This window comes from Myxine glutinosa, chromosome 8 (genome assembly GCF_964187855.1).
Source record: "Myxine glutinosa chromosome 8, kmMyxGlut1.1, whole genome shotgun sequence".
NCBI classification, from domain to species: Eukaryota; Metazoa; Chordata; class Myxini; order Myxiniformes; family Myxinidae; genus Myxine; species Myxine glutinosa.
Window position 1 is genome coordinate 95,757,190 of NC_136268.1, and position 26,164 is coordinate 95,783,353.

Consider the following 26,164-nt stretch of genomic DNA (forward strand, 5'->3'; position numbering starts at 1 on the left):
AGGTATTAATGTGAGAAATAAGCTCACGTGTGATTGTGTATAGTAAGAGAAGCGTTCTCCTATCCATAAGGTGGAAGCAAATATATTTGAATGGGGTTCAAGCAGTCTGAGATTGCAGTTCTTCTGATTAATAATCCATGTACAATCATTGAAGTGCATGTGGATTATCCTAATGCTTCAAATAATTAGCACATTAACCAGTCGTGAACTGTGGGCTGAAGTGCTTACCTTCGCAAGTTTTACCATTATCCAGCAGTTGATACCCAACGGGACAGGTGCAATGAAAACTGCCAAACGTGTTACGGCATTCGTGCTGACAGGTGACTTTAAGAGAACACTCATCGACATCTGTAAACACATGTCGCAAACACATTCAATTAAATCTCAACCATTGCTAGGAAGAAACCCTCATAAAGCTGAGCAACGCAACTGCTCCTCATTTTGCTAAGATAATGCAACGACCCAATGCATTCCTGGTAGAAGTCGCATCTCAAAATTCCTGGCACCACGGTAAAGTTACATTGTGTACAATCCCATGATTCATTTGCAATTTGTAACTAGCTTTGGCACCAATACAATTTTTTATTTCAGACCCCAAGCATCAAAAAGCTACATAATATGGTGCTTCATTTGCACTTTGTTCGATACATCATATATCGAATAAACAATTTCAAAAGGAGCACCTCGCCACCATAAGAGTAACAAATATGAATTAATGTGGCAATAATGTGGTCAAATAAATATAATGTATTAATACATACTAGCAACGGTACCCACCCTAAGGGTGGGGCTTCAATTGGGAGGCCCAAATGAAAAGGCAAAATATCAGATATTGAAGGCTATTTAAATTTAAACGATTTATATAAACATCCGCTAAATCACATCACATGCAAATCATCAAAATCGAAACAATATTTGTAGAATTTCAATAAAAGTCACATCACTGTTCATATCGGTAAATATTATTCCATCATGTTTGGAAAAATTGGAAAATTGGAAAAATTAGAAAAAAATCGGAAAAACAATATAGTGTGGGAGCTGTGCTCGCACGATAAAGCCACACAAAATGGACGACACAGGAACGAAGTTTCACCGAGCTATTTATTTAGCTCAAAACCAAAGAACTCAAAAGCACACTCAATCCGCCCCTCGAACGGGTGGCAATTTATAACGCAAACTGAACACACAAAAGCCACGCCTCTCAGGCGGGGCGTGGTATGCAAAATAGGTAAGTCACGTGTTCGCCCGAGAAGGGCAAGTCTGGACACGCCCTGGTGAGTCCGGACACGTGACCGCTCGCCGGTTGCGTCATCGGCCGGTGCACAGTAATTGTGTCATGCTTCCGGTAACCGCTACAATAGCCTATTTTACTCCAGGCGGTCCCAGGATTACCCACCCAAAATTTTGTTGCGATCGGTTCAGCCGTTTTTGCAGTACCTGGGAACAGACGGACAGACAGACAGACAGACATTTGCTGAATTATAGGAAGATAATGTATACCACAATAATAAATATAATGTGGCAATAAATATGAATTGTTGCTCCTGCTCGATGATAGAAGATGTCATTTGCCATCTCCATCCTGACACCATTAAAAATCTCATGTGGGAACTTGATAGTTATTGTAATTGCCTATATATATATATATACATATATATATATATATATATATATATATATATATATATATATATATATATATATATATATATATATATTGTTACGGTACGTGGTTAAGGATGGTATGTTTGCCGAGCGGAGGCTCCGCGACCGAACAGTTGTTCCCCGACTAAACCTGATTCACCCAAACGTTGGCAGTATCGCGCCACAGATATTCAATGTGGAAAAGACTATGACGACGAATGCAAAGAGGAAGAAGAAGAAGACGTACAGAAGAGTAACGGGGTTTATTATTTACACACACATAAGCAAAAAGAGCAGTCATGGGTATTTACAGCGGACATGAAAAAGCAGGTAACACAGTGCAAATTACTAGCTTATACTGACTTAGTTTACTACCCAGGACAGCACGAACAAAATAAACTCACGTACGCAAATGGATGGAAGGGTAGGAATCATTTGGAGGGATGAGCAGGTGGGATCACAGGGCACAGCGAGCAGGTCCACTCCGGGCGGGAGCGAGGAGCCGGCAGCTCCTTGTATTCGGCTTTACAGCGCACGCCGGCAGGGTCACTCGGCGGGGTGAAACGGGGCTGGTTGAAGCGGCTCTTTGTCAAAGGCTTTTCGTATCTCTCACGCAACTCCGGTGCAACTCTGAACTCTCTCCCGGTGGACTGCCAACCCTCTTACGCACCTGGACTCATCTGCCGTATCTCGCGTGTAGCTTGTCCCAGTGATCGTCGCACCCTTCTGTCCAAACCTTCAGCGTGGGTCTGACACGCCCTCCCCCCCCGTGCTCTGTTTCGTGACCTTGTATGGTAATCCCACGGGCTTGTCTCCTTATTTGGGCATGGCGCCGACGGCACGCCCCTCGTGGCAAGCCATGGGCTTGTTTCCTTATTTGGGCATGGGGCTGAATAGCCCCGCCCTTCGTGGTGCGCCCTGGGCTTGCCTCTCCCTGGCGACCCCGCCCCTCCTGTTCAAACAGAGCACGGAGCACATATTCACTATCGCAGCGAAATGAGAGAGCGTGCACCCCACGCTTGTGAACTGCTTTACCCGCAGATGGAGAGTTTGGCTGGGAAATGGAAGTATTGAAGGGGAGCTATTCTTAATTGATTCGGTGCAATGGAGTATTATTTTAATGGAAGACAAGGCCGTACCCTAAAACACATAATAAGATATAAGCTACTGAACAAGGGTTTTATCGTGTCCTTCAATGTGGTGTTTCATGGATTTAACTACCGAGACGCCCTTTTTACCTTTACACAACTCTGGAGGCAGGAGGGGCCATATTCAAACAATGTTCATCACCATTTCCAATATAATACAACACAATCAAAAAAAATGCAATCCTCATATCCGCAACACTGCACCCTCCTCCTCTTAGGCACGTCCCGGGCCTACAACTTTTATTTAGTGTGACACGTAGGTGTAGTTCCCTCTACTTTTAACCTGACCCTGAGTGCGACAGTTTTAAAACATAAATAAATGTGTCCCGCTGCTCCATTGCACCCTGCCTAACAGACTCACGCCCACAGTTAACCGAATTGCGGAATGGTCTTCAAACTATACACTGACGGTGGGGAGCATTATTTACAATTGACGCTACTTTTATTTACAAAACTAACCCAGGACCTGTAATTGTTTTTTCTGGGGGGGGGGGGGGGGGGGAGACAGTCTGCTCTGCATCAATGCACCATGAAAGCACCCAAAAACGCACCAAAGCACCCTCAAGCACCAATCGGTGCAGTCACCATAGTTCAATCAGTGTTCATGAATAAAAATAACCAAACAACCCCTAACCCTGCAGGTGGTCTCTTGCTCTTCGGCTCCCTCTGCTGGCTATTATTATTTCTTCCAGATGTTGTCTTTTTCTTTCATTTTCTTACTGGCGGCCTATTTGAACTGAAAATGAAATGCACCCAACGTGTCCATTTTTATTTATTTTATTTATGGCCCACAGGGCTGACTACTGTGGTTCACCTGTGGGGCATCGGTGCCCTGTGGCCAAGGTCCGCCAGCAAGATTTCGGGCCCTCATGGCCGGTTCCAGCAGAGGGGCCATGCCCCAACCCATGGGGTCCATCTGTGGTGCTCGGCCACAGACATGTGGTCCATAATGTGGTGCATCGATGCAGACAGCTGGTTCTGGGAGTTCCGGGTGCACAATGGCGGACTCACGCATGCTCCCCTCGGCGCCCCATGGCACACAGGTCATGTGGGAGAGAAAAGGGGGAAGACAGATGAGCGAGGGGTAAGGTCACAAGGGTACACATCAATAAGGCAATGCAAGGTGAAATGCGTACGGAGGGCGAAGTGAGAAAGCTCGTCCCTACCGTACGTCACCCCCCTGTCACCTACACTACCCTTGCCCTTACCCCATATGTACAAAATCTACACATTACAAATTCGTCACTACTGTCACGTCTTCCCATATTTCTTCTATACCAAATTCGTCACCACAATCCCTCTAGCCAAAATTTGCCATCACCCAATTCGTCATCAATCCTCATAAGGAGGAAGAGATGGAACATCAAGCACAATGTCACACCCACGACATGATGCGTCTCACATTCCAAACATTTGCATCAATAAAAATAATAAAACATGGCATGGTGTGGAGTTACATCACCTCAGGTGAGTGGATGCAGATGGTGCGAGGAGACTCTTCATCCTAACTATCCTCTAAATGACTTTAACACTCTTTACACTACCCAGGGTCTTTCCCTGCCAATCCATTGGCCAACTTACACTATGGGTTCTAAAAACCAATTCCCATTGACCAAACTGTGGTGCTTCTCAATTTGGGGTCTCACTCCCCCGATTCATCTCCCGGTGCCCTTGCACAATTTCTGGGCTGGGGCGTGTAGCTCTCCCAGCAGGTCTACCCACCTGCACACCTCCACCACTGCAGTTGCCACCCGAGCTTACCTAGCTCCTCACCCTAACCTAACTAACTGGGGAAGGCCCCTCCTGGCTCTGTCACCCCTTGGTGCCCTCTGGCACTGGGCTACCTGGGTCCGTCCTCCGGATCCTCGGGCCCCATCCACAACAACTCTACCGGCTCCCAGAGCCCACCTGCGGCCTCACCTGGCCGACATCCTCACAGTGGTGGAGTGCCCAAACCAACTACACACACTAACAGGTTACACGCCCAGCCATTTCCACAACACTAATGCACCCATCCAAATACCATTCTTTCCCCCGCACCACAGATGCCAATATCCAACCACAATTTACCTATACCCTCTACCTAACACTTACACTACCCGCCCCGGGTACTCGTGATGGGGGTCCATCCTTCCCCCATTCACACCTCCGCACCATCCACTCCACTCCATAGTTTCCATCCTACTCACTCCACGACCATCCATTCCAATACTCCATATATTCCACACTACCATTTATTCCATACACGTGTTGGTGCACACCTGTGCACTCACACCTGGTGCCACCTGCACCCTCCTCCTCTTCCTGGACCAGTTGGTCAACACAACACACATCACCATCACTCAAACACTGCTCCATACACCTGTTCAGTTGCACACCTGTGCAATCACACTACAACTCACAATCACAATCAGTTACTCATACCCTGCTCAATACACTTCCAATCCTCAAACACACGGCATCATCTCATCTAACTACTCCCATCTGAAACTTGCGCTTCCCAGTCGCCCCGTACATTATTGCGCTCCCTCGTCATTATCATCCACACTAATCTACCTGCGTCCCCACTACAGGTATCCTTGTCACTAACTAATCTTAACGTTACCTAAGGTCATCTCTCTAGATCCCTACACACGATATATCCTAACCCTCCCGGGCTAGTTTTCACTGCCATCAACCCCATAAGACTAGTGCTCCTTTGCCCCCCCTGTGAGGGATGGTGGATTGGCCATCCCATCACATGGGGCATCTCTTACTATTAATTTTGCTCGTCCAATTTCCACAAATCAAAAATTTTCCAATTACTGCCAATTCTACTCACTTTTCTAAATTTCGGATCAAAACACTATCACTATTATCATCATCACAGTCCGCTATATCCTAGCCTCGGTGCGTCATGACATCATTAAACTCGGCTTCGCAAAGCCGAGCAATGAATTCGGGTGGTTTGGTCGCCTGCAGGTTGAATCCGTCCGGCTTTCGGTTCAAGGGAGGTGGTTTGGTCGGGCCGAGATTCCACGCACCATCTCGGCGCGGCAACTTGCGGTCCCGGGCCCGATGGCTCAATCTCCCCCGGTCGGAACCCCATCCCCACGAGGGGGCACCAATTCCGCTTCCTCCCACTCGCCCTTGAACCGGACCGGTCGCCTCGCCCGACAAGGCCCGGACTCGACCGTGCGGGGCAGGGCCAAGCCCGAATCGGCAACGACGCTTCGAAGAGAAGCGACGCCGCATCGATCCGCGCCGGGCCCTGCATCCAACAAAGGGCTCCTCGCACCGAGTGCTTGCATCGGCTATCCGTCACTCTAACCGCTAACCCGGTTACCGTCGATGCTTCACCGGCATGCTCACACGCATATGCTACCCCTTTCACACTCCCAAAACCCGGCGTTCCAACGCCGTCCGTACATTCCACCAACGCTCTCCCTGTTACACACCACACCTCTCGCGCACACTCGCCGTTCGCACACCTCGGTCCACACCTCTCCTCCGTAACACTCACCATGGGCGTGCACTCTTGCATCTACCCACTAACGCGCTCACATGGGCTCTCCCACACCCGCGCCATGACCAACTCAGGTGTGCTTCCTCGCACACCCTCGACCATTCCAAGCGTGCATTCTCGCACCCGCTCCACCACCAACTCACTCTCCGGGTCACTCTCCGTACACCCCGACGTGCATTCTCGCTCGCACTCGGTTTCACACTCGCGCTCCGATGTGCCCTCTCGCACCTGCGCCATCACCAACTCACTCTCCGTGTCACACTCCGTACACCCCGACGTGCATTCTCGCTCGCACTCGGTTTCACACTCGCGCTCCGATGTGCCCTCTCGCACCTGTGCCATCACCAACTTACTCTCCGTGTCATTCTCAGTACACCCCGACGTGCATTCTCGCTCGCACTCGGTTTCACACTCGCGCTCCGATGTGCCCTCTCGCACCTGCGCCATCACCAACTCACTCTCCGTGTCACACTCCGCACACTCTGTTTCACACAGACCCTCCGACGTGCATTCCCGCTCGCACTCGGTTTCACACTCGCGCTCCGTAACACGCTCATTCCCCGATGCACACTTTTTCCTCACACGCGTGCCATTTTTACTCACACGGGACCCTTCATCAACGCCCGGGTGCCATATTGACCCCAATCGCGCGACAATTCTTTTGTCGCCAAACATCCTTCTACAAAATCTACCCGCACAATATACAGCACGACTCACCTGGGGGATTCCCTTCTCCACGCGCACCTGCAAACTCTTTATTTGGTTGGTGAGCACATCCTCATGATTTGAGCAGGGACTTTGTACATATTCCATCTTTTCCTCCCGCCGCGAGTGGTTTTCTAAGTCCCCGGTCTCTTCAATTTCAATGCCCACTTCCACTTTTTCTTTACTCACCTCGACGACCGTTGGCTTTAATAAAATTCCCTCTACCTCATCGGTCGCCGGCTTTTCCTAACCCCGTGTCGCGATTTCTACCCCCGTCATTGTACCCGCGCTTTCCTCCGCTTCGCTCAACCAGCGCTTCTCGACCCGCGTTACCTCCTCGTGCACCCGTGGGACCTGCTCGCTCAACCTGCGGTCTCTGTCCCTCTGCTCCATTCTCTCCCTATCGGCCCTCATTCCGTTTATTATTCTGTTTCCCATTTCTTCCATAAGGGCCTCCATTTCAGCCATAATTAATTGCATGTCTTCCACCGTTGGTACAAAGGGCGCGGCTCTATTTGGTGCCGCTGTAACCACGTGCGCGAGAGCGCCATTTTGCGCGCCTGAAACCTCCTCAACCACATTGCCAATGTTCCCCTCCATTTGATCCTCGTTTACTCCTAACCCCTCTCCTAGTTCACCCACCGGCATCCGATCGCCTTGACCAGCCATGGCGCGATTTCAAAATTCGGGTTTTTTTTTTAAAAACAATACAAATTTCCAGCAGCTCCAAATTTTGACCAAATTTTTTTCTAGCTGTTTTAAAAATTTGGTTCGGGCCTCGTATCTCACCCCCCGACACCAATTGTTACGCCAATAGTACAATTGGTGTTCCAAAATTTGGGCTAAATAAATTTAGTCCCAGGTCCGAATCCGACATTCCTGACACCAATTGTTACGGTACGCGGTTAAGGATGGTATGTTTGCTGAGCGGAGGCTCCGCGACCGAACAGTTGTTCCCCGACTAAACCCGATTCACCCAAACGTTGGCCGTATCGCGCCACAGATATTCAATGTGGAAAAGACTAAGACGACGAATGCAAAGAGGAGGAAGAAGAAGACGTACAGAAGAGTAACGGGGTTTATTATTTACACACACATAAGCAAAAAGAGCAGTCACGGGTATTTACAGCGGACATGAAAAAGCAGGTAACACAGTGCAAATTACTAGCTTATACTGACTTAGTTTACTACCCAGGACAGCACGAACAAAACAAACTCACGTACGCAAATGGATGGAAGGGTAGGAATCGTTTGGAGGGATGAGCAGGTGGGATCACAGGGCACAGCGAGCAGGTCCACTCCAGGCGGGAAGCGAGGAGCCGGCAGCTCCTTGTATTCGGCTTTACAGCGCACGCCGGCAGGGTCACTCGGCGGGTTGAAACGGGGCTGGTTGAAGCGGCTCTTTGTCAAAGGCTTTTCGTATCTCTCACGCAACTCCGGTGCAACTCTGAACTCTCTCCTGGTGGACTGCCAACCCTCTTACGCACCTGGACTCATCTGCCGTATCTCTCGTGTAGCTTGTCCCAGCGATCGTCGCACCCTTCTGTCCAAACCTTCAGCGCGGGTCTGACACGCCCTCCCCCCCGTGCTCTGTTTCGTGACCTTGTATGGTAATCCCACGGGCTTGTCTCCTTATTTGGGCATGGCGCCGACGGCACGCCCCTCGTGGCGAGCTACGGGCTTGTTTCCTTATTTGGGCATGGGGCTGAACAGCCCCGCCCTTCGTGGCACGCCCTGGGCTTGCCTCTCCCTGGCGACCCCGCCCCTCCTGTTCAAACAGAGCACGGAGCACATATTCACTATCGCAGCGAAATGAGAGGGCGTGCACCCCACGCTTGTGAACTGCTTTACCCGCAGATGGAGAGTTTGGCTGGGAAATGGAAGTATTGAAGGGGAGCTATTCTTAATTGATTCGGTGCAATGGAGTATTATTTTAATGGAAGACAAGGCCTTACCCTAAAACACATAATAAGATATAAGCTACTGAACAAGGGTTTTATTGTGTCCTTCAATGTGGTGTTTCATGGAATTAACTACCGAGACGCCCTTTTTACCTTTACACAACTCTGGAGGCAGGAGGGGCCATATTCAAACAATGTTCATCACCATTTCCAATATAATACAACACAATCAAAAAAAAATGCAATCCTCATATCTGCAACAATATATATATATATATATATATATATATATATATATATATATATATATATATATATATATATATATAATGGTATCTGTAATCTGGTTCTCCAACCTAATGAGCGGACAACATGACTTGCAGGGACACCTTGCTGCAAGGTGCAGCAGCAGCTGTATGGGACACCTTGCTGGCGGTTCTCCACTGATGATATGAAGGTCGCATAGTGACTGATATATATATATATATATATATATATATATATATATATATATATATATATATATATATATATATATATATATATATATATAAAACACAGTTTGTGTGTGTGTGTGTAATGTTACCGATAGACTCCTAAACGGAGAGGCTCACGAACTTGATATTTGGCACAAACATGGCCATTGAGCCTGGTACGAACATGGTCGACCGAAAAATTTATTTCATAATATTTTTAAACCATATTTTTACCTCAGCGCATTTCAGCGAGGAATATTATGACTGGAATGGCAGAGCAGCGCGCTGATTCGCTCAGAGCGATCACGTGATGTTCCAACTTTGCCGCCATAATCTTACAGTTATGCGTTCGCACGTAATTCAGTTTTTTCACATTTCAGCGAGGAACATTGCCATTCACACCACATAGGTTTTTTTTTCTTTCATCTCTAGATCCATATTTTTAGCCATAATGTAGCGAACGTAGCGTAACGTAGCGTAGCTAATGTAGCGTTAGCATAACGTAGCGATCCTTGCTCAGGATCTTCGTCAGGTTCGCGAGCGAGTTAGCCAAAACGTAAAAGTGAAAATATATCGAATTTTTTATTCATATTTACCTCAGCGCATTTCAGCGAGGAACATTATACACGGAATCTCAGCATGTCGCAGAGCAGCGCGCTGATTCGCTCAGAGCGATCACGTGATGTTCCAACTTTGCCGCCATAATCTCACAGTTATGCATTCGCACGTAATTCAGTTTTTTCACATTTCAGCGAGGAACATTGCCATTCACACCACATAGGTTTTTTTTCACTTTCATCTGATATTTGTGATTTATTTCAAACAAACTGTATTTCCCATCTACACGGCCATGTATTCCTATTAACGTTATGTAAAGTACATAAATTGTGTGGATTACATCATTTGTGGATGTGATCAATTGCCAGTAACCATCTATATCCCTCCCCTCCCCTTCCCTCCTCCCCCTCCCTCCCGCTCCCCCTCCCTTTCCCCCCTACCCTTCTCCCTCCACCCTACCCTCTCCCCTTCCCCCCTCCCCTTTCCCCTCCCTTTCCCCCATGCCCCTCGCTTTCCCCCTACCCCTTCCTTTCCGCCCTACCCGTTCCCCATCCCCCACCCCCCTCCCCCCTTTCCCCCATGCCCCTCCCTTTTCCCCCTACCCCTTCCTTTCCGCCCCACCCCTTCCCCATCCCCCTCCCTTTCCCCCATGCTCCTCCCTTTCACCCTACCCCTTCCTTTCTGCTCTACCCCTTCCCCACCCCTCCCCCCATCCCCCTCCCCCCTCCCCCCCACTCCTCTCCCCTTCCCCCCTCCTCCCCTACCCCTCCCCCCTCCCCTCCCCCCTCCCCTCCCCCCTCTCCTCCCCTCCCCCTCCCCACCTCCCCTCCCCTACCCCTCCCCCCTCTTCTCCCCTCCCCTACCCCTCTTCTCCCCTCCCCCCTCTTCTCCCCTCCCCCCTCTCCTCCCCCTCTCTCCTCCCGTCCCCCTCCCCTACCCTCCCCCCTCTTCTCCCCTCCCCCCTCTCCTCCCCTCCCCCCCGTTACCCTCCGCTCCCCTCCCACCATCCTCCCCCTCCCACCCCCCCTTCCCCCCTCCCACCCCCTTCCCCCTCCCATCCCTCCCCCTCCCCCCTCTTCTCCCCTCCCCCCTCCCCCCTCTTTTCCCCTCTCCCCCTCCCCCCTCTTCTCCCCTCTCCCTCTTCTCCCCTCCCCCTCCCCCTCTCTTCTCCCCTCCCCCCCGTTCCCCTCCCCCCCGTTCCCCTCCCCCCTCCCCCGCCCGGCAATGCCGGGTACTTCTGCTAGTATATATATATATATATATATACAGTCACGTGAAAAACTAAGTACACCCCATGTAAAGTTTTGACTTTTTCAACATATTTCAACATACAGCCATTTGATCTTCATTTCAACAATATTGACAGATAAAGGTGATATAATATAACAAATATCATGAAACATTTACATTTTGTAGTCCATTGTATAATTAAAATAAACATTCATGCAAATTTCGCATGTGGAAAAAATAAGTATCAAAAGCAAAAGTAAAAGTAAGTAAGTATCTCCACTCCCTCACCTCAAACGGCTACACGGCTGACTCCGCACGTGAAAAAGCTGAATGCCTCAACTCTGTGTTTGCCTCTAAATCTTGTGTCCCAAACCCATCCCTCTCTGTACCCACCGTACCCAGTCGTACCCAGCTGCTCCTGGACTCTGTGTCCTTTCCTCCTGACAAGGTGGAAAAGTTTCTGTCAACCCTCGACTCTGATTCTGCAACTGGACCTGACGGTATCAGGCCACGGGTCCTAAAATCCTGTTCTTCCGCTCTTTCACTCACTCTCTCTGTTCTCTTCACCCTCTCTTTTGCTCAAGGTCATCAGCCATCTGCTTGGAAATCAGCCAACATCACCGCTTTGCACAAAAAATGTGCAAAAACAGATCCTAGCAACTACAGACCAATCGGCCTTCTCCCAATTATCAGCAAAGTCATGGAATCCATCATTGCTTCGGACATGAAATCTTTCCTCTTCTCCAATGGCTTGATCTCTGATCATCAATTTGGTTTCAGACCTGGTCACTCTACTCTGGACATGCTGCTTCTGCTTTCCCAACAATGGATGGAGGTCCTCAATGCCAAACAGGAATTTAGAGCTGTCTCCCTTGACATATCACATGCCTTCGATACGGTCTGGCACCCCGCTCTGCTCACCAAACTCTCCTCCTTTGGTATCCATGGAAATCTCCACGCATGGCTGGCAGACTTCCTCTCTAGTCGTAGTCAACGTGTGGCCCTGAATGGGGTTCTCTCATCTCCTCCTCCTGTTCAGGCTGGACTTCCCCAAGGCAGTGTTCTGGGCCCTGGGCTTTTTCTGGTCTTCATCAATGATCTCTCTGACTCTTTTGAAAATCCTCTCTATCTCTTTGCTGATGACTCCACTCTCTGTTGCTCCATTCCTCATCCCTCAGATCGGCAGTCTGCGGCCTCCTCACTCTCTGCAGACCTGGACAAAATCACAGACTGGGCAAACAAGTGGAACATGTCTTTCAATCCTGACAAATCTCACACTCTTACGATTTCTCTCCGAAAAGACCGACTGGACAACCCTCCCATCCACTTTCTGAATAATCCTCTCCAAGAAGTTCTGTCACTCATGCTTTTGGGTCTCACTATCTGCCATGATCTTTCCTGGGAAACCACATTTCAAATCTGGCCTCCAAAGCCAGTCACCGACTGGGCATCGTCCGTCGTGCGAAGTCCTTCCTTGGCACACCTGAGCTCCTCACCACATACAAGGCTTTCATCCGCAGCTCAATGGAATACTGCTCTCCCCTCTGGGCTGGTGCTCCTGCCTCACACCTAGCTCGTCTTCACGCTGTTGAAACCAAAGCGTTCAGAATCATTGGAATCTCCCACGATGAAGCTAACTCCAAGGGCCTTTCACTCACTCACCGCAGGCAGGTTGGTGGACTTTCCGTCTTCCACCGACTCCTCTCCGGCCTTGCCCCCCCCCCCCCCAGCTCTCTCTGGGCTCTGTCCCCCAAATATTCCGACAGGTCGCACAAGATCTGCCTGCAACCCTCTTATGGTTAAACTGCCAAAATCAAGACTCTCTGCTCACCTTCACTCCTTCATTCCTCTTTTCTCCCACCTCTGGAACAAACTCCCTCACTCTGTGCAATCCCACTCCTCCCTCCAGGTCTTTGAAACAGCTGTTCACCACCATCTCTTATCTTCCCCCATCCAAAACCTTGATCTTTTCTACCCCCACTAATTTCACCCCAAATCCACATTTTTGAAATACCAACTTCTGTCCTGGAAGTCCTTGGTGTCCTTGTGTTTTATACTTCTCCCACCCCCCCCCTCCCCTTCCCACACCTCCTCCCCCCAAGCCCTCTCCCTTCCACACGTCTCCCGATGTCCCTGCCCTCAAATGTTGTGTTTGTGTGCTTCCCCTTCTCTCCCCATCTTGTCTACTGCTCCCTCCTTTTATATATTTTGTTTGTCTGTTTGATTTGTTTGTGAAATAAATGTTAGCTCTTTCACGAGCCTCGATTCTGTATACAAAAAAGAAAAAGAAAAAAAGTACACACTTGGCTCTAATAGGTGGTATTGCCCCCTTTAGCAGAAACAACCTCAAGGAGGCGTTTCTTATAACTGTCGACCAGTCTCTGACATCGACTGGGAGAAATTTTTGCCCACTCCTCCATGCAGAATTCTTTCAGCTGTGCGATGTTTGAGGGGTTTCTTGCATGCACAGCTTGTTTCAAATCCCCCCACAACATCTCGATGGGATTTAGATCCGGTCTTTGACTTGGCCATTCCAGAACCCCCCATTTCTTTCTTTTCAGCCATTCCTTGGTGGATTTACTGGTATGTTTAGGGTCATTGTCATGATGCAAGGTCCACCTTCGGTTGAGCTTCAACTTTCCGACAGATGGCCTCACATTATCCTCAAGCACCCTCTGGTACAATGAAGAATTCATAGTGGATTCTATGATGGTGAGCTGCCCAGGCCCTGATGCAGCAAAGCTGCCCCAAACCATAATATTTCCACCACCATGCTTTACAGTTGGTATCAGGTTCTTGTGGTCAAATGCTGTCTTTGGGTTTCGCCAAACATGTCTTCTGGTACTGTGGCCAAATAGCTCTACCTTTGACTCATCTGTCCAGAGCACATTGTTCCAGAAGTGCTGGTCTTTGCCTCGGTATTCATTGGCAAACTTTAGTCTTGCCCTGATGTTCTTTCTGGACAGCAAAGTAAAGGTTTCCTCCTGGCATACCTCCCATGCAGATAAAATTTGTGCAGCCTCTTTCTTATGGTAGACTCGTGCACTTTGACATCAACAGTGGTAAGAGCTACCTGTAGGTCCCGTGATGACATTCTGGGGTTCTTAGAGACTTCTTTCAGCATATTGCGGTCTGCTCTCGGGCTGAACTTGCTGGGGCAGCCTGGCCTGAACAAGTTGGCAGTTGTTTGGAATCTTCTCCACTTGTAGATGATCCTCTGGACAGTTGAATGATTGATTTCAAATTGATTAGAGATCTTTTTAAATCCCTTCCCAAACTTGTAGGCATCTATAACCTTCTTTCTGAAGGCCTCAGAGAGCTCTTTTGATCTAGGCATGGTGACGCTGCACACTTCAACAACAAAGAGCAAACCAAACTAAATGTCTGAGGATTAAATAAGACAGGTTCCTCCAAGATCCTCTCTAACGATGTTCTAATCATTTGCACCTGAGCTGGTGCACCTGTTTCTAATTTTAGGTATTTGAAGTAGTGATAAATGTAGGCTGTAGGGGTGTACTTACTTTTTCTACATGCGAAATTTGCATTTATGTTTATTTAAAATATACAATGGACTACAAAATGTAAATGTTTCATAATATTTGTTATATTATATCACCTTTATCTGTCAATGTTGTTGAAATGAAGATCAAATAATATTGAAATATGTTGAAAAAGTCAAAACTTTACATGGGGTGTACTTACTTTTTCACGTGACTGTATGTATGTATGTATGTATGTATGTATGTATGTATGTATGTATGTAAGTATGTATGTGTATATATATGTATGTATATATATATATATATATATATATATATTGTTACGGATTCGGCCCTTCCGTGGGTGTGGTTGTCATCCATTTATAACCTTGCTGGTGATGTAGTATTATTCTTATCGGGGTTGGAAAGGAAACGGCGGTTATTATTGTTTAAAGGAAATGGTTATTGTGGTGAAAAGGTTAAAAAGCGCTCCTGGTAAAAATGTGGCCGGAAATCGGATCGTGAGCCGGAAGACGGAGGTAGTGAAGAGGAAGAGGCGTGGAGAGAAGTAAAAAGACGATCTTGGTTGAAGCTCCGTACCGAGCGGTCGAGCGTACAGTGCGAGTGAACTTTGAGTCCTTGAAAGGAAGTTCGTCCGATAGGTGATATCGCCGGAGTGCTGTGGAGCCTGCGTAGTCGGGTATCTGCATTGAGGTTCCGGAGTATCCTTGCCTCGAAGCCCCGGCTCGAGTGAAAGCCATCCGCCATTTCGCCACGCGCACTGCCTTCAGTGAAGGAGGTTTTTGTCGCGTCGGCCGGGCATTATTCCCCGGTGGGCTGCCGGGGACGGCTGTGCCCAAAAGTGGCTTTTGTAGGATTATAAGGAGACTCGCTGATTGAACCGCAAACGTGTACGTCGGAGCGCGTCTTTGGGAGGTTTTCCATTCCACCACTATTTTGCTGGGTGTTGGACCACGTGACCTCTGGGTTGCTTCGATCGTCCACACCTCAATTGATTTTGATCGGACATTGATCCAACGATCGCTGGAGCGAATCGACTTCGCCTTGGAGGGGTACAGAGACATTGGGGGAGTGCCGTGAGTTTGGGTTAAAGGACTAGATAAGGTGGTGCCATCTTAAGATAGTGATTGTAGGGTGAATTGCTATTATTATTTGTGTCGTGATTCCGGTGTGATTTATAATATATTATTGTTTGTTCATAACCCTTGGTGTGGTTTCATTATTGATTTGATTGTTTGATTTGATGATTTCATTGAGGGTTTCATTATTGATTGATTTCAACCAAGGATAACATATCTTTCTGCCGGGGACCCTCTCGGGGTTCGGAGGTTTACCGAGACCAGGGGATAGGGGAGGACCCCGTAACAGAAATTGGGGGCTCGTCCAATTGATATTCGTGGGCTCGAAATTGGGTCTGCATCCGGGATATAAAATTTCCTAAATTTAGTCCGGGAAAGAATTCCCTAACATTCCCAGAATTCCCAAATTTGGAACTTTTTCCAACATTCCCAAATTTTTCCAGAATTTTTTTTATTTATTTCTTGTGTGAAGGTTAACAGGTGTTAACAGTAGTCACCATGGAGTTTGATGCAGAGAAGTTTACAGTGACCCCTAGTGAAGCACAGTTCAGAGCGTTAGTAAAATCGGACCTCTTGAAATTGGCCAAACATTTTAGCTTGGAGGTCCGAACTAATATGAGGAAGGCAGAGATGCAGACAGTGGTGATACAATCTATGGTGGGATTAGGAACATGGGAAGAGGTAGCCCGGGATTGGTTACCCGAGGAACCAGAAGAGGTGGAGCTCCGGAAACTGGAGTTGCAATTGCAGAGCGAGGAAAGAAGAGCCGCACAGGAACGAGAACTCCAGGAAAGATTAAAAGCAGAGGAAAGGAAAGCAGAAGAGAGAAGAGAGGAGAAACAAGCAGAGGAAAGGAGAGTGGAACGAGAACTCCAGTAAAGGTTAAAAGCAGAGGAAAGGAAAGCAGAAAAGGAAAGAGCAGACCAGGAATGAGAACTCCAGGAAAGATTAAAAGCAGAGGAAAGGAAAGCAGGAGAGAGAAGAGAAGAGAAACAAGCAGAGGAAAGGAGAGTGGAAAGAGAACTCCAGGAAAGAAGAGAAAAGGAACAAGCAGAGGAAAGGAGAGCTGCAAGGGAACTCGAAGCAGAGGAGAGAAAAGCCGACAGGAAGTTAAAAGACCGTGAATTGGCACGTCAGCAGGAAATTAAAGTCAAGGAGCTGGAGTTAAGGAGAGAACGGGGAGAGGTACCATCCCTGCTGACTGGTTCGACACCTAGCCAGAACACCTGGGATGTTGGCAGACATGTGAGGCTGGTTCCACCCTTCAATGAAAAGGAGGTAGCCAAGTTTTTTCCACACTTTGAGAAAGTGGCTCGACTGTTAAACTGGCCTGAGGAGTACTGGTCCATACTAGTGCAAAGTGTTCTGGTGGGTAAAGCTCAAGATATTTATTCGGCTTTACCGATTGACCAATGTGCAGATTATGAGGTATTGAGGAAACACATTCTCAAAGCCTATGAATTGGTCCCGGAAGCTTACCGGCAAAAATTCCGGAATGCCAGAAGGAGGGAGAGTGAGACCCATGTGGATTTTGCCAGATTGAAAGAAACCATGTTTGATAGGTGGTGTGATTAAAAAGGAGTTGGGCAAGACTTCGAACTATTGCGACAATTGATCCTGGTGGAGGAATTCCAACAGTGTGTCCACGAGGACATTAAAGTTCATCTGGAGTAAAGGAAAGTACCAAAGCTGTATGAGGCAGCAACCATGGCAGATGACTATGCCTTAACACACAAGATGGGGTTCCACAAACCGAACTTCTCGCCCAGACCTAGCCAGGGGAGCTATGGTACATCAGGGGCAGAGAACGAAAATTCATGGGGGCGGCCTTGAGATGAAAATGAGGACCACTCTGTTACCACGACTTCTAGAAATCAGAAGACTGCGGTTCCAAGACAGACCTATCGTCCGGGGGGCTCGACGCAGACCGCCGCCCCCATGCCTTCGCAGACCACGAGGTTCTCCTCCGGACCTACTTGCGCTTTTTGCCATAAACCTGGACACTTGATGTCCCACTGTTATGCTCTGGGAAAGGAAAATCAGGAGCGGAGTTCGACTAGTACGACTCCAAATGCAATGGCCATTGTGAGAAATCGCCCTCAAAAGGGTTACCAACCATTTATTTCAGAGGGGTTTGTGTCACTGGATGGAGCCTCGACTAACCGGAGACCTGTTAGGGTGTTGAGGGACACAGGAGCACATCAATCTTTAATGCTTGAAGGCATCTTGCCATTGTCAGAGGCGACGGCAACTGGTGATAGTCTTCGTTTACAGGGGATTGGTGGCTGTGATAGAGCTCCACTTCATGCCATCCATTTGGAGTCCGATTTGGTGTCAGGACCGGTCACCGTAGGTTTACAAGCCACTCTTCCTGTAGAGGGCGTATCTGTTGTTATCGGGAATGATTTGGCCGGTGGTCAAGTTTATGGTAACCCGATGGTTGTTAAAAAGCCCATTAGGGAAAATAACACCACCCCAGTTAGGGATGGCGACAAATGTAGCAAGTTATTTGTAGGGGGACTGAACTTCAAAACAAAGGCAGATGTTCTGGAGTCTGCCTTCAGCAACTATGGACTGCTTTTGGAAGTGCTGCTGATAAAAGACAGGGAGACACAAAGGTCAAGAGGGTTTGGCTTTGTCACGTTTGAAAACTCAAAGGACGCCAGAGTTGCAGAAAAGGATCTGAATAGCAAGGAGTTGGATGGTCGGACCATCACAGTAGGGAAGGCATTTCCTAGGGGTCGAGGGGGCTACAGAGGAGGACCACGGAGTAGTAGTGGGGTGGCCGCAATCGATATTATTATGGAGGCTTCCAGAGTTATGGCAGCTCCCGAAGGAAGGATTATCAGAGCAGTGGCCGAGAAGGAGACCGCCATTCATGTGACTACAGTGACAAGTGGTCCAACCGTGATTATTAGGAAAGTTAGAAAGAGTTGAAGCACTGAATGCTGCGGTGCAGCCGAGCCAAGATTCCTACACGGATTAACCATGAACGCCACGTTCCTAAAGGCGTCCATGTAGTGAACTTCCCTACACGGATTAAGCGTTAACTCCACGTTCCTAAAGGCGCCCATGTAGTGAACTTTCCTGCATGGACTAACCGTGAACGCCACGTTCCTAAAGGCGTCCATGTAGTGAATACTTCCAGGCCTCACCACCCAACCACCATGGAACCTGGCTTTCAGCTCGGCCTCCCGGGAAAAGTGCTGTAGATTTGTTTGACTTTGGGTTTTTGAGTACTACCCCTTAACCTTCATTCAAAAGAAATGAAAAGTAAAATCAGAGGGTGATGAGATGGAGTTTGGCTTTGCAGGAGTCCAACGGGGAAATTGAACATGTAAAGGGCAGGGACAAGCGGCACTTTGTCCAGAGTCAATTAACCGTGGAAATCTCTGTGGGTTGTAAAATTTTGTTGCTTTATTTTTGGGGAAACATTGATTATTGTTGCTCATGGGAATTGAGGATTTGGGTTGTGAATTTACATGTGTGGGTTTCAAGAATTTGTCTACAAAGAAAGTTTTCGCGGTGTTCAAACTTTCTTTCTTGAGTGGGGGAAGTGTTATGGATTCGGCCCTTCCGTGGGTGTGGTTGTCATCCACTTATAACCTTGCTGGTGATGTAGTATTATTCTTATCGGGGTTGGAAAGGAAACTGCAGTTATTATTGTTTAAAGGAAATGGTTATTGTGGTGAAAAGGTTAAAAAGCGCTCCTGGTAAAAATGTGGCCGGAAATCGGATCGTGAGCTGGAAGACGGAGGGAGCGAAGAGGAAGAGGCATGGAGAGAAGTAAAAAGACGATCTTGGTTGAAGCTCCGTACCGAGTGGTCGAGCGTACAGTGCGAGTGAACTTTGAGTCCTTGAAAGGAAGTTCGTGCGATAGGTGATATCGCCGGAGTGCTGTGGAGCCTGCGAAGTGAGGTATCTGCATTGAGGTTCCGGAGTATCCTTGCCTCGAAGCCCCGGCTCGAGTGAAAGCCATCCGCCATTTCGCCACGCGCACTGCCTTCAGTGAAGGAGGTTTTTGTCGCATCGGCCGGGCATTATTCCCCGGTGGGTTGCCGGGGACGGCTGTGCCCGAAAGTGGCTTTTGGAAGATTATAAGGAGACTCGCTCATTGAACCGCAAACGTGTACGTCGGAGCGCGTCTTTGGGAGGTTTTCCATTCCACCGCTATTTTGCTGGGTGTTGGACCCTGTGACCTCTGGGTTGCTTCGATCGTCCACGCCTCAATTGATTTTGATCAGACATTGATCCAACGATCACTGGAGCGAATCGACTTCGCCTTGGAGGGGTACAGAGACATTGGGGGAGTGCCGTGAGTTTGGGTTAAAGGACTAGATAAGGTGGTACCATCTTAAGATAGTGATTGTAGGGTGAATTGCTATTATTATTTGTGTCGTGATTCCGGTGTGATTTATAATATATAATTGTTTGTTCATAACCCTTGGTGTGGTTTCATTATTGATTTGATTGTTTCATTGAGGGTTTCATTATTGATTGATTTCAACCAAGGATAACATATCTTTCTGCCGGGGACCCTCTCGGGGTTCGGAGGTTTACCGAGACCAGGGGATAGGGGAGGACCCCGTAACAATATATATTGTTGCGGATATGAGGATTGTGTTTTTTTTATTGTGTTGTATTGTACAGTAAATTGTTGTAAATATCACCCTCTGTAAAATGTAATGATTCCTTGTAAATACCTCCGTATTGTGAAGGTCAAAGGGCGTCTCGGTAGTTATTCCATAAACACCACATTGCAGGACCCGATAAAACCCTTGTTCAGTAGCTTATATCTTATTATGTGTCTTAGGGTAAGGCTGTGTCTCCCATTAATTTAAATACTCCATTGCACCAAGTGAAATAAGAGTAGATCCCCTTTCATTTCATTTCAATGGCCAACTGCATTTTGGGCGGTTTTCTTCAACCACCATTGGCCATGAGGCAGGGTTGGGGAAGAAAGGCGTGTCTCCACCTCGTCATAGAGGGGAGGAGTGAGCCAGCCGGGAACAACCAACCGAGCACGAGGGGTTTGGTTTGAGAGGGCGGAGGAAGAGCGATCGGGGAGGTTCGCAAAGGTTCAAGGGTGGGGCTATATATAACCCATGAGAGACGCCCCCAAGAAGATGCGCTTTTACTGAGACAAGGAGATGAGTCTGAAAAGAGAGGTCCATGACAAGAGCTGAGTTGGTCGTCAGGGGTGGTCAGTGGTTGCATTGAGTGGTTGCGTTGAGTTGTCGGTGGAGAAAGAGTGGTTGGACAAAAGAAAGAGAGAGGAGAGAACCCGTCACGCCAGACCCCCCACCAGCGCGTCGGCTCCGACTGTGATCCGACCCGTGATCCGACCCGTGATCCCGCGCACACGACAGGATCGGTGGCATCAGCGGCCGTCGAGGTCCAGCCCGACGTCCCGTGCGGGATCAAGCTCCAGCCAGCTCCATGCCGTCCTCCCCCTCCAGCCACACACCTCCTTCCAGCCAATCCACTCTGCAATTCCCCGTGTGAGTCGTCTTTGTTTGTTCTGTCCTGGGTAGGTAATTAAGCTTGTATAAGGAATTCACTGTGTCACCTGCGTCTCATGTCCCTGTACATAATCGTGACTGCTCTTTTTGCTTATGTGTGTAAATAGTAATAAATCCCGTTACTCTTCTGTACGTCTTCTTCCTCTTTGCATTCGGTCGCTTTAGAGTTTTCCAGATTGAGTAGCTGTGGCGCGATACGGCCAACGTTGGGTGAATCGGGTTTAGTGGGGAACAACTGTTCGGCCGTGGTTATACCTCCGCTCGGTAAAATAACATCTAATCCGCGGACCGTAACAAATTGGTGTCGGGGAGTGAGATACGAGGCCCGAAGCGCGCTTAACGCGCTCAAAATTACGAGCTGCTGAAAATTCGTGTTTTAAAGCAAAACCCGAATTTTGAAATCGCGCCATGGCTGGTCAAGGCGACGGGATGCCAGTGGGAGAGATAAGCGGGGTGGAACCGACCCAGGACCTCGGGGAAATGTATGTGGAGGAAAGGGAGGAGGAGAACATAGGCAATGTGGTTGAGGGGGTATCAGGCGCACAAAATGGCGCTCTCGCGCACGAGGTTACGGGCGCGCAAAATGGCGCCTCGCACATGGCTACGGCGACCGCGCCCGCGACCGTAGCAGCGCCGCCGATGGATTGGGGCCTATTCATGCTGCAAATGCAGGCCCTTATGGAAGAGAACAGGGGGTTGGGAGGCCAAATGGGGGCAATGAGGGACGAAGCGAGGGCTGATAGTGAGCGATTAGAGGGCCAAATGGGGGCAATGAGGGGTACCGTTGAGGAGTTAGACAAGAAATTTGAGGGGTTAGACAATGGGATAGAAGGGGTGAAACATGGGTTAACGGGGGTGGAAAATAGAATGGCTGCCCAGGAGAATCAGATAGAGGGGGTGAAAAATAGGTTGGAGGGGTTAGAAAACAAGATGGAAAACAAATTGCGGGAAATAGGGGAGCAATCCGCCCGAGAAATTAAACGAATGGGAGAGCAGATAGAGGAGGTGAAAATCGGGGTAGAAACCAAATTGGATGCTCAGAGGGATGAATTGGGACAGATGAGGGTGGCATCTACAAAGGAGAGGGAGGAGATGAAGGAGGAGATACGACAAGGTGTAGGTGAGGAGGTCTCGGGGGTACGCGAGGAGGTAAAGCGAGGCGAAAAGCGTATAGAGAAAGAGGTGAGAAATGGAACGGCTAGGTTACAAGGGGGAATAGAAGATCTGACGGAGGAGGTGGAACAGCTGACGGAGGGACAAAAAGAACTAACGGAGCAGGTTCAAAGGAACACTGCGGTACTAGGAGGGTTAAAAGCGACACAAAACGACATTAAAAATGACTTAATAGCGACACAGAGGCAATGTCAGATGGTACGTGAGGGACTGACAACGAGGTTGGAAGAGGTGACAGAAGTAATGGAGACGAAGGACCGAGAGGTGAGGACGCACATAGAAACGGTCAAGGTAGCCTTAGAGGACGAACTTGAGGAGACGCACCAGGAGATGAAGGAGGTGAAGCAAAAATTAGAGAAAGTGGAAGAAGAGGTGAGTGAAATTAAGAAGAGACGGACAGAAACTAAGAGAGAAATACAGGAGGAGGTGATGGAATATGTACAAGGTCGGTGCTCAACTCATAATGTTGTGCTCACTAACCAAATAAAGAGTTTGCAGGTGGTGAAGGAGGTGCGGAGACGAGGTGCCAAGGTGAGTGGCGATATATTCGGCAATGTATATGATGTGAGGAAAGCTTCAGTCGGCTTGGGGGTTGATTTGGATCCGGGTGTTCGTGAGAGGCCGTTGGTGAAGTGTGCGACAGGTACGGTGTGCGAAGGAGGAGGTGTGCGAGAATGTCCGACTCTGGGGTGTGTGAGGAAAAAGTGCGCGCCAAGGAGTGAGTGTGTTGTCAAGAGTGAGTCGGTCGTAGCGCGTGTGCGAGGGAGCACATGGAAGCGCGGTGTGGTGAGTGTTACGGAGGAAGTAACGAGAGAGTGTGCACAAGAGGATGTGCGAGAAAGGTGTGTAACGGACGGGTGCATGGGGAAAGAGTGCGCTGTCAAGAGTGAGGGAGAATGCATGCCTGTGGTGAGTGTTACAGAGGGTGTAACGGGAGAGTGTGCGCAAGAGTGTGCGCGAGAAAGGTGTGTAACGGACGGGTGCATGAGGAAAGAGTGCGCTGTCGAGAGTAAGGGTGAGTGCGCTGTCAAGAGTGGTGGTGAAAGTAGTGAGAGTGACACGGAGCGTGAGTTGGTTGTGACAGGTGAGAGAGGATGTACACCTGGAATGGAAGGAAGCACACCTGGAATGGTAGAGCATGTATGGGAATGCACGCTGGAATTAGTAGTGAGGCACGTGGTTGGGTGTGCGAGTGAGAGCACACCTGTGATTGTCACAGAGGAGGTGACCGAGAAGGGGGCGCGAAGAGGTGTGTTGGTGAGGGGTGCGAGCGACGAGTGTGTGCAAAGGTGTTCGGTGGTCAGGTATGTGACCAAGTCTGTGAGCGGAATGAGTGTACCTGGGTGTGTTAGAGAAGGTGCAATGACGAGGAGCATGGGAACAGCTGGGTCTATGAGCAAGGAAGGGGTAGCGTATGCGTGTAAGCATGCAGGTGAGGCATCGACGGTAACCGGGTTAGCGGTTAGAACGACATTTAGCCGAATCGGGCCCTCGGTGCGCGTCGGGCAGCTTCGCGTGCCGCGAGGACCAGCGGGGATCCGAACCACGGTGGGTTCGAAAGGACCGCCGTACGCGATCCACGCTGGGCCTCGCTTTGAACGGCCGCGTCCGTGCTCCACTAGGCGGAGCGGGCAGCCCAATAGGAAGGGTCGTCATGGCGACCCCTTTTTGTTGAGACGTGCCGGCAGGTCGAGATCGGGCCATAGGATGGCTCCGTGCCGAGGTGGTGCGTGGGATCTCGGCCCGGGTAAGCGTCCTTCCCTGCACCGAATGCGGGACGTATCCAGCCGCTGGCACCAAACAACCCGCATTCATTGCTCGGCTGTACGAAGCCGGGCTGTAGACGTGAATTGGCGCACCGAGAGGCACTAGTAAGTAGACTGTGATGACGAAGATAGTATTTTGGACCCAAAATTAGAAAAAGGCAAAATTTGATGATTGGCAAAGGATTGGCAGAGTGATGATTGGTAATGGTACAGTGATTGGCAAATTTTTGATTTGTTGAAATTGGACGAGCAAAATTTATAGTAAGAGATGCCCCATGTGATGGGATGGCCAATCCGTCATCCCTCACACGGGGGCAAAGGAGCACTAGGTTTATGGGGTGTATGGCAGTGAAAACTAGCCCGGGAGGGTTAGGATATATCGTGTGTAGGGCCCTAGAAGATTGACATTAGGTAACGGTAAGGTCAGGTAGCTACATTGGACAGGTAGCTGGGGACATAGAGAGGGTAGTTTGGATGATAATGATGTGGGAGCGCAATAGTTTAAAGGGGCGACTGGGAAGCGCAAGTTTCAGAGGGGAGTAGTTAGATGAGATGATGCCGTGTGGTTGAGGATTGGAAGTGTAGGGTGAACAGGTGTGATTGAACAGGTGTGATTGCACAGGTGTGCAACTGGACAGGTGTATGGAGCAGTGTATGAGTGAGAGTGATAGTGATGAGTATCCCAGGCCTACAAGGACCACATACAACACTATAAAGATGCCCTCTCCCGCGCCCGCTCCGCCTACTACTCTCAAATTATCCACTCTGGCTCCGGAAACCCAAAAGCACTCTTCTCTACAATAAACAAACTCCTCAGCCCCCTGAACACCACCACCCAGTCATTCACAATAGACAACTGCATCTCCTTCCTTTCATTCTTCCAACGCAAAATTGAAAACATCTACAACAGCTTGACCACCGCCGCACCCGCTCCCCCTCAAACCACCTGCCCCCCCTTATCCTGCCATCCCCTGTCTCAATTCTCCCCAGTCTCCCCTACTGACCTCTCTGAACTCCTCATCGGAATGAAAACTGCCACCTGCACTCTTGACCCCATCCCCTCCAGCTTTGTCAAGGCCTCCCTTCCTGCTCTCTCTCCACTTATCATTGCAACAATAAACTCCTCCCTGTCTACAGGCATCGTCCCACCATCCCTCAAAATTGCTGCTGTTACCCCCATTCTGAAAAAACCTGGACTAAACCCTGACACCCTAAATAACTTCAGACCCATCTCCAACCTACCCTTTCTGTCAAAGGTTTTGGAACGCGCTGTAGCCACTCAACTCAAACATCACCTCTCTGCCAATAACCTGTATGAAACATTCCAATCCGGATTCCGCTCCAACCACAGTACTGAAACTGCTCTCCTCAAAATCACCAACGACCTTCTCCTCTCCTCTGACGCTGGCAACCTCAACATTCTCATCCTCCTCGACCTCAGCGCCGCCTTTGACACCATCGATCACACCATCCTCCTCACCCGACTTGAAACCACCTTTAACATTACCGGCACTGCCCTCTCTTGGATTAAATCATACCTCTCTGACAGACGTCAGTTCATCTCCATCAATAACTGCAAATCCCCCACTGCTCCCCTCCCCCAAGGTGTCCCCCAAGGTTCAGTTCTTGGCCCCCTCCTCTTCATCCTTTACCTGTCCCCCCTCGGTCACTTAATCCGCCGTCATGGTCTCCAATTCCACTGCTTCGCCGATGACATCCAGCTTTTCATCTCCACCAAGTCCACCGCCACCCACTCTATCCTGACAAACTGCATCACTGAAATAAAATCCTGGCTTCAAATCAACTTCCTCAAACTTAACTGTGATAAATCTGAAATAATCATCATTGGCCCAAAAACGCTCACCAAGTCCACCCATAACTTTGCCCTCAACATCGACGGTTTCCCAGTATCCACCTCCCCTCACATCCGGAATCTTGGCATCATCTTTGACCAAAC

General features: G+C 49.0%; 1 protein-coding gene across 3 annotated transcripts in view; it reads right to left on the bottom strand.

The window, feature by feature from the left end:
• Positions 1-26,164, bottom strand: part of HMCN1 (hemicentin 1) — a 451,947-nt gene that overhangs the window by 16,439 nt on the left and 409,344 nt on the right. For all 3 annotated transcript variants that reach the window (XM_078783554.1, XM_078783553.1, XM_068124884.2), the window contains one exon: positions 229-348. In XM_078783554.1, the coding sequence (XP_078639680.1) occupies positions 229-348 (120 nt within the window). The remainder of the gene's footprint in view (positions 1-228; positions 349-26,164) is intronic.